This window comes from Pituophis catenifer, unplaced genomic scaffold, assembly GCF_029215685.1.
Source record: "Pituophis catenifer annectens isolate HBS135680 unplaced genomic scaffold, rPitCat1.0.hap2 SCAF_1, whole genome shotgun sequence".
NCBI classification, from domain to species: domain Eukaryota; kingdom Metazoa; phylum Chordata; class Lepidosauria; order Squamata; family Colubridae; genus Pituophis; species Pituophis catenifer.
Genome location: NW_027256881.1, coordinates 200,872,261 through 200,885,537, shown reverse-complemented (window position 1 = coordinate 200,885,537; position 13,277 = coordinate 200,872,261). Strand labels below are relative to the sequence as shown.

The following is a 13,277-nucleotide window of genomic DNA, read 5'->3' as shown; positions in this document are numbered from 1 at the left end:
GTTGCCATGTGAATGTTATAGGTCAATGCAAATAAATAGAAGTGTATCAATCGTGTAGATATCAATTAGAGCAATCCGTCCCAATCCCAGGTTTGTAGTTGTTTTAGGACTTGAATTCACAGAAATTAATTTTAATTCTGTTCGCTGCCTTGAGTATTCTTTGGAACAGGCAACTGGGTAGGCAGGATATAAATCAAGTAATATTTAAAAAAAAAAAAAAAAGATTCCCGTCGCTGGATTTCTCCCATTTCAAAGCTAAATATCACTCTCGATTGCTTTGAGATGTATTATGATAGTTTCTTTACACATTAGGGACACAGAAGCAGTGCAATTAAAACTAAAGATTGATTTTACAGCCTACTTCACTTACGACATAGGCATCTCAAGGAAAAATTTCTATGCTGCAGGCCCTGAAAGTGTAAGATAAATGCAGGTTGGGAATTTCTTCTTAGATAGATGCTGTGCCTGAGAAATACTCTTCTCAGAAATACTTTTCTCTTAATTTCCTTTGCTTACAAGATCTATGCATTTTCTGGAAAACACTGTCTGTCTATCATCTCTATCTGTCTGTCTGTCTGTCTCTATCTCTATTTATCTATCTATCATCTATCTATCTATCTCTATCATCTATCTATCTATCTCTATCATCTATCTATCTATCTCTATCATCTATCTATCATCTATCTATCTATCTATCTATCTATCTATCATCATCATCTATCATCTATCTATCTATCCATCCATCCATCCATCCATCTATCCAGAGGTGGGATTCACTTGCCTTCCCTACTGGTTCGCAAATGTGAGTGCACGCGCCATCTCTGTGCATGTGCACGGCCTTCTGCGCATGCGCAGTAGCTGTGCATTACATCCGGCTGGGTGGGCGGAGCCTCCCGCAGTCACTGCTACCAGTTTGCGCGACCCAGAGAACCAGCTGAATCCCACCACCCTATCTATCTATCTATCATCTATCTATCTATCTATCTATCTATCTATCTATCTATCTATCTATCTATCATCTATCTATCTATCTATCTATCATCTATCTATCTATCTATCTATCTATCATCTATCTATCTATCTATCTATCTATCTATCTATCTATCTATCATCTATCATCTATCATCTGCCTACCTACTTACCTACCTATCTTTTCAATTGATAAAACTGTCAGTCTCAAATTTTGACTCTGGGCAGCTAATATTTTTAAAAAACAGCACAAAATATATAAAAAATAGAAAGACAAAACATTAAAAAAAAAAAAAAAACCAGCGACCAACGTAAAATCAAACTCACCTTTTGCAAATGAAGCATAACCAATGTATGAACTCAGCCACGCCTCTTGATCTCCAGGCCTGGTGACTAAACTTATGTCTTTAAGGCCTTAGGAAAGGCTGGAAGAGATGGGGTCAGTCTAATCTCTGGGGAAAAGATCTTCTAAAGGGTGGATGCCAGAACAGAAGAGGCTTTCTTCTTGGGCTCTGCCAGATGGCACTGCCTAACAGATGGAACCTGAAGCATGCCTCTTCTGCTGAACTTAATGGGATGGGAGAATAATTGGGGAGATCTGCTCCCTCAAAAAACCTGGCCCCATTTCATGTCTGAGCTTCTATTTTGATGGGGGGAAAATTTGTATGGAAGGCAGTGATATTAATATAACAATTAGCCATTCTTATTTATTACAATAAGGTACCTGGCATTTGATGGAAGCATTGTTCATGTTGCTCTGTATTATGTGATTATTTTGTTAAACACTTGTTCCTAATATAGGCTTATGGTCTTATGATTAATTCCAGTGCTTGAAAAGGTAGGGCATTCTCTCAAAGAGCTTCTTTATATATCTTTAAATAAGTTTTTCTACAGAGTGAAAACAATACAAGTCTCAAGTTAAAGATCAAAGAAATAGAGAAAAGAAATAAAAAAGTGAAAAAGAAGTAAACAAAGAGATTGGAAAAAAGGGAAAAAGAAAAAAAGAGAATAATTTAAAAAGTGTTTTCTAATCTCAACAAGTTATAAATATATATTTGACCCTCTGTAATGTTACATCAAAGTTTCCTTCCTTCCCTAACCCAATCTATTCTTTAAAATAATCAAATCCATAAGTACATTTTTTATCTTTTTTCCCACAAAAAGTCCATAAGGAGTTTCCAGTCACTAATGAATGTAGTGATAGATCTTTCTCTAAGCAAACAAGTTCATTTTGCCATCTCTGTTATTTCCATCATATTCATCAACTGTTCCTTTCTTATAGATATTTCAGAATCTCTTTATTTTTATACTTACAGGTATCTAGCAGCAGTGTTCATATATAAAAATAATCTTCCAGGAATTTTTTTGTGGTTATCTGTCTATAAATTCCAACAAGAAATGTCTGGTTTCAGTTGAATCTTAGTCTTTAAAATACTTTAAATATATGTATGTAAACACATTTTTTTCTGTCTGTTTTACAAATTCACCAAACATGAAAAAAAATTACCCTTCATGTTGTCATCCTTTCCAACATAAATTTGAGGTACTTTATAATTCTAGATAATTTTTCCGGAGTCATTTTCTTAAAAAAAAAAAAAAAAAAAATCTGTTTAACATAATGTAATTCAATCTCTTTAACCCAGTGGTGGGTTTCATTTACCTTTGCTACCAGTTCGCTCACTTCTGCGCATGCGCAGATTGTATTTGATGATGTCCAGGTGGGTGGGCGGAGCCTTCCGCCACCACTGCTACCGGTTCACCTGAACTGGGGTGAACTGGTAGCAACCCACCACTACTTCAACCACATGTACCAAATACATTATGTCCAATATTTTTAGCCCATTTTATCCTATACTCTTTCGCTTGTTTGTCTTCTATTTCAAATTTCAGCTAGACTTTATACATTTACAATTACACGTTCATGATTTGTACATAATTCAATTTCAAATTCTGTCTTTTGTTCCGCAATTCTAAATGTTATAATCTACCTTGAATCTTTCCCTTAGCTGTAGATACAAAACCATCAGAAACTAAATCCCTCAGCAGCCAATTGTTCTCTGGATTTCATTTTATATTCTCAATGTACTTGTTCTCAATAGGTTAACCATTTCTCTTTACCTGCTGTTTCTTTCCTATAAAATGTTTCTTGTGTTGGGACCCATGAAAGTATTTTCGGGTACAGTATGAGTTTATATCTATTCCATATTCTCAAAATGGTACTTCTGATATAGTGATTTTAAAAATCAGCATTAACTTTATAGTACCACAGTAACCATGCCATCCAAACCTCAGATTGTGCCCTTTTAATTCTAAAATTATTTAATTTCTCAGCCCCCTCTACTCTTTCTTCCAGACCAAACAACCGGCTACCAAATATAGTTTTAAATTATACAATCCCCTCTTAAATGATTTTGAAAAATAAAAGACTTCAAGTAAAATAAGAACATCTTATTCCAAAGAGGACTTCCTACTGCCTAAAGTTTGGAAGCTTTCTTTGTTTTTCAATTCTGACTTTTTGTGACCCAATGAAACATCTTTTGGCCAGGATTGCTTGCCTGCCTCCTTGAGTTTTTGTAAATTCATGCTTGTGTCATCAATGATAGTATCTAGCTACCTTGTCTTTTGTCAGCCTCAACTATCTTCAATCTTTCATCAGGGTCTTGTTCAGAGACCCTTGCCTCGGCATCAGATATTATAAAAACTGACCAAGGAAAGAACCAAAGTAAATCTATGATGAACTCTGAATGACCAAGAGAAGTAAAAAAATAACAGCAACAGAGACCCAATTATCTCTTAGATGACAAGAGCAGAAAGTGGTCTGAGTGAACAGGAGTTGGGAAATGCACAACAGCAGATTCTGATCATATTTTAATGGCAGACTTCAGTTAAAAGAGGAAATATGTACCCAGAAGCAATATCCATGAATAGTGCAAGTCATGCTGGAAGAAATAGTAATAATGATATAAAACAAAGATGAAATGAAGCTCACTGAAGACTTCTGACTTGGGTTGTCCATCCACTGCACATCCTCTTCCCCAATTTCCCAGATCAGAGCCTGCCAGCCTAGGTTGTATGTAAGTTTGTGAACATGATGGGAGGGAAGGATAATTGATAATAGCATTGCTTAAATTTCTGTTTCTAAATTTCTGATCTCATATCCACTGTTGTACAGGAGCAGATGTTGGGTAGCATCAAATCAAATCATGGTATAAAATCAAGGCAAGAACACTCAGAAAGTAACAGTCTCCAAAATTTCTAACCTTTAGTTTCATATTCATTCTTCCAGTGAACAGTTTGCTTTTCCTTCATCAAATAATGTTTTATTCTTCTTATGGTCCAAAATATTCTCAACAGTCTTCCTCAGTACCAGAATTCACAGGTATTCATTCAACTTTTCTGATGGTCTGGCTTTCATAGTCATATTTTACAACTTAAAAAAACATGGCCTTGACAATATATACCTTTGTTGTCAGCACGATCTCTGCACATTAGTATCAGTTTTTCTCCTGAATAGCAGGCAGCTCTCTATTTGATGGCTACATGTGAATTGTTGAGCCTAAGATGATAGTTTGTTTCTACAGCTTTTCTCTTCTTTGTATTGAATTGGCCTTGCCCATTGACGCCATTTTAGTGTGTTTTTTAATATTGAGCAGTTAAAAGAAGACTAGTTATTGTACTCTCCTTTCACATTCAACAAGAAATTCCTTGCATTTCCCTTCCATCCAGCCATTTAAATGGTATCCACCAGCATAGCCACTCAGAGTTGCCTCAAACTGCAAGATGGGTGGCAAATAAAATCTAATGATAATTTTTTTAAAAATTCTGATGTTACTGATATTTTCCCCAGTGCCTTTAATTCTGATTTCTATTTCTTCTAATTGAGCAATTCCTGTGATTTATTTTGAATATAAAACAAATAAGGATACAATATACAACTGGGTGCAGTTGTTTGTGTCAGTGTATAAGAGATCATGAATTGGAATAGACATGACAATAGGTCAGCCAATGGGGACTGTTTGGTGACCCAGGTGGCTTGGAGCCTGACTTCACTGATCTGTATATATATGAGTCCTTCTGTGATTATATTGATTCTATAAACTGGATTCTGAGTTCTGGTTCTGGCTTCTGCTGTATGGTATTGTATATGAAGAAGTTTCTTTTATAAATGAATCCTCCTGATTTGTTTACTTGTGTGCTGGTTGGATTGCTGCAAACTCTAACAGTTTGGTATCTTAAATATTCTTCAGCACTGCCCATTTTTGGTCCAGGAACATACAGTGATGCTGTATCACAAGGCATACAAAGAATTGCATCCTTTTCTATGATTCGAAGTTGTCCTGCTGGTATTTCATCAGCCTCTGCATCTTTGTTGTTAGCAACATTATCTAGAACCCATTTAACTTAACTTTCCAATTATATTTGCTCCATTCCCAAGCACCCCATTGGCGACCAAACATTTTTCGCCCAGACGGAGTGATTAGCTCCATTACAAAGTGTCCCCTTTACAAGCAGACAAAGCTTTGTCTTCCCTCTGGGTAAAAAGTGCACAGCAGAGCCTGGCGGAGGCAGAGGCAATCCATTCCATCCCACCGTCTCTTGGCTTGCCAGCAGTTACGCCAAGCAACCACATGCATGGGGCATCAGGATCGCCTGCCACCCCCATGCCTCTGCCTGCTGCCAGTGCTGCCACGTAAACCTCCCGTGAGCCTCCCATGAGTCAGGCAGCTGTGCAACATGTCCGGATCACCTGTCTTCTTCCCTCCACGCCTCTGCCTCCATGCTTAGACTTATCAGTATTTGTGCTGTGCCAAGAGGCTGGGAGGCTGCGGCTCCTGCTGGACACTGTCAGTCCCCGTGTGCTCGCCGCTTCTCGTGCTGGACACGCCCATCCCCTGGACTTATTTTTGGGGTAGGGCTTATATTAGGCCCACCCCAAAAAATCAGGCTAGGGCTTGTTTTTGGGGTAGGTCTTACTTTGGGGGGGTGTATTTTTACTTCTGCCAGCTTCTTGGTACAATTTATCTGGGCTACCTCCTCTTTATTTCATCAGATCTTTGCCTTCTTTTATTTTGCATAAAATTATACAGTATCTTGGTTTCTGTAATTTTCTTGAATGAATCTATTCTCCCATGTGATCCCCAATTATTAATATTTTTAAATTACATTCTCAATTCCTTTGCTTTTCTTACTTAGATACAATTCCTTGCACTTTTTGCTCTTCTCTGAAACGCGATGGTTAATCATCCATAATCGTTATCTTTTTGTTTTCCTTCTTCTTTAAAGATACCACAAATTTAAGTTCAGACTTCTTAGGCACTCTATTCATCAAAGTTGAATCCAAAGAATAGATTTCTATTCTTTACCTTCACTACATAATCACCGAGTTCCTATTTTGTTGATCTGATTATTTTGTTTTCTTTAGATGTAATTTTCTGAGAAATTGTTTGATAGTCAGCACTGATTTGTTTTTGTTGCCTAAGTATAGCTTTTACATCTTTTGCTTATAGGGCAGTGTTTCTCAATCTTATAGCAAGTCGAAGTCCACATGTCTTATTGCCAAGGTTAAGAAACACTGTTGTAGACTATTTTGTTAGTTTGGTTGTCTGAAGCTGACCATGTATAGCAGGGGTGTCAAACTCGCAGCCCGTGGGCTAGATGCATCACATGCTGGCCATACCCATGCCCAGTTTAGCAAATAGGAAAAAAGTTGTGATATGTCATGTGACGACAATGCAACAATGCGAGTTTGACACCCTTGATGTATAGAGTCATCTTCTAAGCTGTTGATGGAAGGTATAAATATTGAATCTTCTTCGCAGAACCTTATAGTCTGTTTCCTGTTTTGTTTCGTACATCAATGCCAATGTTTTTCTGTTATGGCAGATTCTATTTTACTTGCAACTTTGACCTTTCAGTCTCTTATAATTGTTCCTTTTGTTTGTTTTGCTGACAGGTTGCAGGTTTTGATAGATCTATTTACCTGCTGCTTCCTTGGCCTCTGTGGTTGGGGCAGAGATTTTGGTGACTGTGATACTGATTGGCTTTCCTTGGATTTAGATTGGTTTTTCCTTGGAGAAAGTAAAATGAGGATTATCTGCTCTCAAAGATTCTTTTCTACTTCTTAAGGTGCAAAGGCTTCCTTACAAGTGTCAGTTCTATCTTTCCATTCCATTCTGCTGTCTGGAATCCAGAGGGGAATATTGAGGCCTTTTCTCTTAAACGTTTGTTCAGTTGTTTTTCATTGAATTTCTTCATTAAGATAAAATCCACTTAAGAAAAAGATTCTCAACAGAATAAATTATCAACCACAATTTTAATTTCTTGATGGCACTCTTAAAAATATCTTGCCTGTGGTTTTTTTCTATAGTAATCAATGGTTAAAAACACTTTGTAAAATTGTATCTTGTTTTTGTGTATTGTATCATGATGGTTGTGGCTATTTTTATACACTCTCTTGTCAATTATATTATAATTTACTCTTGGAAAATCAGTCTAATTTACTCTCTTGGAGTTTTAGAAAATTTCTTAAAACCTAATTCTACTACTCCTAGTCTGGGGTTAATGTTTTTGTAGGGGCCCTGTCATGTTTTTATAGTTGACTGTTTTGTGTATTGGGTTTTATAAGCCACTCAGAATCTATAAATTTAATTTATACCTCAAAGTAAGTTGAGGTAGTCCTCAACTTACAACAATAATTGAGCCCAAAATTTCTGTTGCTAAGTGAGACATTTGTTAAGTGAGTTTTGCCCCATTTTACAACATTTCTTTCCACAGTTAATAATAATAATAATAATAATAATAATAATTTTATTTCTATACCGCCCTTCTCCCGAAGGACTCAGGGCGGTGTACAGCCAATTTAAAAACACAGGACACAACAATGATTAAAAATTAAAATAATTAAATAGATTTGGCCGATTTAAAACCCCAAAAATTTAAAATTTAAAATAGTTGTTAAGTGAATCACTCCAGTTGTTAAGTTAGTAACACAGTTGTTAAGGGAATCTGGCTTCTCCATGGGCTCTGCTTGCCAGGTGGTCACAAAAGGTAATCCCATGACCCCGGGAATCCTGCAACTGTCATAAATATGAATCAGTTGCCAAGTGTCTGAATTTTGATCATGTGACCATGGGGATGCTGCAATGATCATAAGTGTGAAAAATTGTCATCATGGTCACTTTTTTTCAGTGCCATTGTAACTTTGAATGGTCGCTAAGTGAACTGTTGTAAATTGAGGACTACCTGTACATAAATGTTGCTTTGACAATTAAAAGGACTATGTAAGGGAGACGTCAAATATCCTTTAGCTATTTTGAACCGCAGTCGATCTATACAATGAGTTGTTAAATGGAATAATGAGATTTGTAGTTTATGATACCTGAAAGGTTGCAGGCTGTCTTCTTACTCTCTATAGATTTAATGGGTAAGCAAAGACTTATCAAAATATGAACTAGCTGTAGTTATTGTATTTGCCTGGTATCTGTGTTATCCAAGAGTTTGATGTTTACCTTGCAAACAAATAACATTTTTCACTCTTGATTAAATTCTGAAACCATGATCTGGAACACAATGCATCAAACTATGTCTGGGTCATGTTTCTGTATCTTGGCTGATGTAAAGGGAAAGAAGAAAGGGCTTAAATGGCATTGCATGGGTTATGTTCATATGATCTCATCATATGCAAAAATCAATGAAAGGTGTAAGAAGCAAAGGAACAAATGGGTAAGTGCTCTATTTCTACAGTGTACTCACATGCAGTCCTAGGAGGCTAACAGTCATGTTGGCAGGGCATGTTTTTGCCGTTTAATAATTGTAAGGAGAAAATAAAGAAGACGTTTGGGGGGAAAATAGTGAAAAACACGTTTATTGAGATTTTGAAAAATACTCCCTAGGATTCCAGCACTGCACAGTTACACCATTTCAGTCCGAAGTTCATATTTGGAAGATTAACCATTGATTAATCAACTCTTAACACAGAAGTACTGTGTTTTGATTTTTCTGTAGAAATAGAAGCTCTTCTTTGTAAGCTGAAATTTACATTCAATTGCTTCTTTTTAAACTTCATTCTCATAACAAAGTGCTTTTTCAAAAGTAATGTTCTGTCTTGATTTGTTATTCTAAGTGAGCTTGGGGTGAGATGTTGATATTTTAGCTAAAGTGCGATTCGGGCACAATAATGTTTTAACTTGCAAGGAAGGATGCCTTTATTGAGTTGGTAGAACTCCACGAGTTGAATAAGATCAGAGAATCTAGTGTGACCATCATCCAGTGTATAAAAGAGTTTGCCTTCCTCTTCTAACTGCAAAGGGGGAGAGAGAAAATACATAATCTATATCACGGACAGTCAACAGGCAATTAACCAGACTACTTTTAGGGATACATATGGCAGTAGCATCTTGGGTTTTATTGAATAAAAACATTTCTCTTTCCTGCGTGAATTTTATTTATCCATCATCTCTCAAGAAACAAGTTCTGTGACATATGAACTATATCTTATAAGATATACAGATATATAAGATATATAAGAGCACACAGGAAGAAAAAGTTAGAATGATGGTCATATATAGGCTTATTGAGATATCTGTCAATACTGACACCAAAGTCATAAAGAGAAGTTGATATCGCAAATAAGAAAGTAATTTTCATGGGAAACAAGATTTTTGGTTTGGAAACTTCTCTTTCACAGAAAAGTAGAAAACCATGGGATTTGGTTCTTGAAAATAGAACATCAAAAGTACAGTGGTAGTACAGTGGTACAGTGGTCTAAGGCACCCTGTTATTAAGCTGGTTATTAAGGCCAGCTGCCTGCAATTACTGCAGGATCGAATCTTACCAGGCTCAAGGTTGACTCAGCCTTCCATCCTTTCTAAGGTAGGTAAATTGAGGACCCGGTTTGTGGGGGCAATAAGCTGACTTTGTATAAATATACAAAAGGATGAAGGCTATTGCTTAGCGCATTGTAAGCCGCCCTGAGTCTCCGGAGAAGGGGGGCATATAAATCAAATTAATATATATATATATATATTTTGATTCAGCACCTTCATAGCTATACTTACCGGCACAATTTGGAAGTGCTTTATTTTTAATCCATGGCTTAATGACAACACAAACATTTTGGGGTTGCTTTGACTATCCCTTACCAAGAAAACTCTGTGGAAAAAAGGAAAATATGGGCAAGTATATTAATCTATGGTAGCAAAATATGAAATTATGTCCATAAATAGTGACATTGTGGTGCTAGCAAAGAAATTTATTTTTAGATTTTTTTAATCCAACCTTTATTATTTTTATAAATAACTCAAGGAGGTGAATATACCTTATATTCCTTCCTCTTTCTAATTTCCTCAGAAAAAAAAATGTTTCTTAGTACATTTTATTTTACCTCTTTAAAAAAAAAAAAAAAGTGAACATAATTAACTGTCACAATATCCACAATAAAGTTAAGCAGCTCCAAATCAGAAAAAAGGAAATTTGCCAAGTGAGTTTAAGGTATGGAGCTTTACATTATACTATGGACAAAGAGGGAATAAAAATGTGATAAATACTGTACATCTTATATGCTATTGTACCCACATGAAGCTCAAGATAGATAACATTAAAAGTCCACAAATGAACATAATTGACATCTGTAAAAACTAGCAATATTATCAACAGCAAACAGCAAAAATCTCTCTACACATTTTCTAATAAATGATGACGCTAAGGCAAGGGTACCCATTTTCTCTTATTTTTCATACTTGCTTTAGAAGTCCTTGTAGACAAGATTCAACATACTGGAGATTAAAATTCAAGGACAGAAATAAGAACTGAAACGTTACGCCATGACAATACAGTACTAAGCATTATGGAAACACAGAGGTTTATAAAATAGCTGATGAAAACAATCGAAGACTTTGGTGAATTCTCTGGAGACTGAGTCAATGAAAAGAAAACAAAATAATGACAAGATATTTAATCCCAGATGAAGAGGAACTTCGTTTAAAAAATAGTCTGGTTTTGTGATAACCAAATAAATAAATAAATTCAATGAACTTTTTAGGAGTATATTACATAAATATTTACATTTGACAGGATGCAAAGACATATTTCAGAACAATTACAATCAGTTATGGGAAAATATATATTGAAGGGTAGACAAGCCTAAAACTTTCTTGGCTAGATCTTATCTTGACAATAAAAATGAGCATACAACCCAAGATGATCTGTGTATTTTAAATGATACCAATTTCAATCTCAATCAAAATCTTGCAGGATTGGCAAAGAAGAATGAAGAGATTTATACAGAGTAGGAAAAAACAAACAAGAATAGGATTTAAAATTCTGCAAGATTCAAAGAAAAATGTGGCCTTACATTTCCTAACTTTAAATTATATTACCACACCACTTGGTAATATAATTGTATAAAGTAACAGATAAAATCCCCAAAGAATAGAAACTGACTTAGCCAATGGACTTTATAGATACTTATAGTATAAGAAAACAAAAGAAAATAATTTGAAAGGACATATAAAACCAAGTCCAATAACAATAGGGAATCTTCTAAAAACAAAAATAGGTCCGGCAATTTCATCATTAGTTTCACTGTCAAACATCTTGTGTATGTAGGTTTGTGTGGGTGGGTCCTCCAATCTCAACAATGTTAAATCACTTGTGACATTTTTTAATAAAGGCAGAATGAGGTGTCCATTTCCAGAAGTAGATGCTGGAGAAGAGGAAGGGAGCCTCTTTGAAGGAGAACACTCTGTGCATCATGACATAAAAGGATGGGAAATGTGAATTTAGCTCTATCCTGATACAATATGGTGGACTTCTAGCAGATTAGGTAACAATTTAAAACAGATTTGAAACTCGCAGTTGAGGTCCACATTCAAACAGGGACCATCCACTGAGGGCTGCATGGTTGGAAAAGATGGTCATCCCCATTCTCTCTTTTGACCTCTTCTTGCTCTCTTCCTGCTAGTCTACTGACAAGGGGCTTCCCAAAGGTGCCTTTTCAAAAGGCAACTGGACTTTCTTTGTTTTGCTTGAAGATATTTTACTCCAAGAAGCTTCTTCAGTTTTGAAGTGAAGAATTGAAGAAGCTTTTTGGACGAGAAGAGAAACGTCTTCAAGCAAAACAAAGAAAGTCCAGTTGCCTTTGGAAAAAGCACCTTTGGGACAACATGACCTGGATGACTGGGAATCTCCATAGACATATCAAGGGGAATTGAATTGAATCTATGTAGAGGGCTTCTGAAGTTAGGAAAACTTTGCTGAAAATAAGCTTGGAGGTACTTCAGATATAGGTAGGTAGTCTTACTGAACTACCATTACTTCATGCTTGTTTGATTAATTGATTTTAAGGCTGCCTACTCACTGATGACTTTGGCATTTTACAGAAGCTTAAAACAACAGCAACCATTAAAAAAGTCAAGGATGCTGGGAGGAATAAATTGGCTTATATGAGATTACTGCTGGTGCTTAGTGGGAACGCACATAAAACTCAGAATCTGCTGGAAGAGTTAGGACTTAAGTTCTTGCCCAAAGACCAGCAGGTCAGGGTCATGTAGATCTTGGGGGGGAGATACAATTCCATAGAGTAGGTGGGGCAGCATAAACAGTCAGTCATAAAATATAAATATCAAGGGGAAAAAACTTACCCATCCACCAGTCCTTGCCTCAGAATCAGTTGGTGTGCCTCTTCTCTAGAAATCTTATGATGAAACCACGGCTGTGAACTGTGTATAGCTAAAAACATTGATTCTAGGTAAGGTAATACACCTTTACACTCTGCTTCAAATATCTGGGGATTGTTTTCTACAAAGTGGCTCCTGCAAAGAGTGTGGTAAATTCCTAGTCCAACATGCCCAACATAGTATTGCAGTATTTCTTGGCTTTTTTTCATGCCAGAGGTGTCCATTTTATTCCAGTAGTCTAAAAGCTTTTTGATTCAAAAGCCCTAGAACATATATTATATGAATTTTACTTGGGTCAAACCCTTCATTTGGATTAATCCGTTCAAAATTCTGAAAGGCTATCTTTTAAATTACTAACTGTATTTGTAATTGTATTCCCAATTTTATTTTGCGACTTGAGGCTGGATTTTTGAAGCGCAGTTGAAGATCTAAATCAAATCATCGCCTACTGGCCAAATTTCAAATTGATCCCTTTGTGTTTGGCTCCTTTTATACTAGACTTTTTATACTAGTAGACTCTTATCATCTTGGAATTGCCTTCTGGAAGCATGGTTCCCCTCAGATAGTTTTCTTTAGATTAGGGTGTGCTGGAAAGCCAGTGGTTCCAAGTTACTTGAATAGGTTCAATTGTTC

The 13,277-nt window shown here is 36.1% G+C and overlaps 1 protein-coding gene across 1 annotated transcript in view; it reads right to left on the bottom strand.

The window, feature by feature from the left end:
- Window positions 1-9,101: 9,101 nt before the first annotated feature.
- GRB14 (growth factor receptor bound protein 14) overlaps window positions 9,102-13,277 on the bottom strand; it is a 41,516-nt gene continuing 37,340 nt past the window's right edge. Inside the window, exons 11-13 of the mRNA XM_070956963.1 lie at window positions 12,609-12,711; window positions 10,026-10,119; window positions 9,102-9,268 (exon numbers count right to left, since the gene is read on the bottom strand). Coding sequence (XP_070813064.1) covers window positions 9,122-9,268; window positions 10,026-10,119; window positions 12,609-12,711 — 344 coding nt within the window. The 3' untranslated portion in view covers window positions 9,102-9,121. The remainder of the gene's footprint in view (window positions 9,269-10,025; window positions 10,120-12,608; window positions 12,712-13,277) is intronic.